Below are 1,131 nucleotides of genomic sequence, written 5' to 3'. Positions count from 1 at the left end.
CCTGGTAGGACGCTTGCCTGCCTACTATTGGCTTCCAGTCTATGGTCGCCTTAATAACTTTTCTGTCTCATTCCTATCGAGGTCTAATCATTAATTGCACTTACGTTACTGAAGCAAGGGATTCAGCTTACCAATGTTAGCCTGGAGTATCCTCACGTTATCGCTCAGGTTCTTCAGTTCTGTGTTGACCTCGTTGATGTAGTTGAAGAGGGCGTAGTTCTCCTCCTCCCGGCGAGTGAACTCCTGGATCAGCTTGTCCACGTCTTCTTCGCCGGTGAACTCCTGGAATTTTATGGAAATTGGAAGGAAAATTATAGTTTTGGTCTAGCACGGAGATAATGGTCTAGAAATGATAATTAATTATGTAGTTGTAAATGTTTTTTTTTAAGAATGTTTGGTTCATTTTGCTACAGGGTTGAAGGTTTATTAGCACGGATAATGTCTAAGGCTGACTTGCACCAACTTACTTTAACCGTAACTAAAACAAAAAAAGTTTGACAGATTTTCGACATTTGTTAAAATTAAAGTAAGATAGTTGCACCATCTTAAGTATTTACATTCTTAAGTGTTCAATCGAGAAAAATCTGTTTTGTTCCGACAGAGTAGAGTAGGAACACCCCCACTCTTGATCACCCCCGTGAATGTCGATGAGGCAACTAAGAAAGGGACAAATAAGCGAACTTCAGGCTTCACACACCCATCTGGCCAGCGAATGGAGCGAAGGCCAAATTCTCCATTTGCTTCTGGTAAATCGGAGAAGGTCGTTCTCCCGGTGGAGACTGCATAAACTGAAGATGATAATCTATGTATTTATGTTGTTTTAAACGATACTGACCCGTATAGCATCAAGCACATTCACATAGTTGTTGTAAGCCCGCATCTCTTCCTCCTGCTGCTCAAGCCTCTTGGCCTCGGCCTTCGCGTCAGCAGCCGTCAGCCGCACCGTGCCCTTGGTCCTCAGGAACTCTTCCAGCTTCAGGCTGTGGTCTAGTTGGCGCTGGAGTTCGCGGACCTCCTGGAGATTTAATGGGTTTGATGTAGTGATATTGGAAGAATTGACTAGTTAAATACAATTCAACACATTATTGGAGTTCAATAACTGGTCAGTCTTAATGCTGTCATCATCACTAA

At 43.0% G+C, this 1,131-nt stretch overlaps 1 protein-coding gene across 1 annotated transcript; it reads right to left on the bottom strand.

Moving 5' to 3' along the window:
• Nucleotides 1-131: 131 nt before the first annotated feature.
• On the bottom strand, nt 132-1,015 carry LOC114360080 (outer dynein arm protein 1-like; the record flags this gene model as incomplete). The annotated part of the gene is made up of 2 exons (XM_028314677.1): nt 132-282; nt 836-1,015. Coding segments are annotated over 2 exons (331 nt in total), but the record flags the coding sequence as incomplete, so codon positions are not given.
• Nucleotides 1,016-1,131: the final 116 nt, after the last annotated feature.

The sequence above is a fragment of the Ostrinia furnacalis genome, unplaced genomic scaffold (assembly GCF_004193835.3).
Source record: "Ostrinia furnacalis isolate ACB-3 unplaced genomic scaffold, ASM419383v2 OfSCF0065, whole genome shotgun sequence".
NCBI lineage: Eukaryota > Metazoa > Arthropoda > Insecta > Lepidoptera > Crambidae > Ostrinia > Ostrinia furnacalis.
This window is presented reverse-complemented; position numbering and strand designations above follow the sequence as displayed.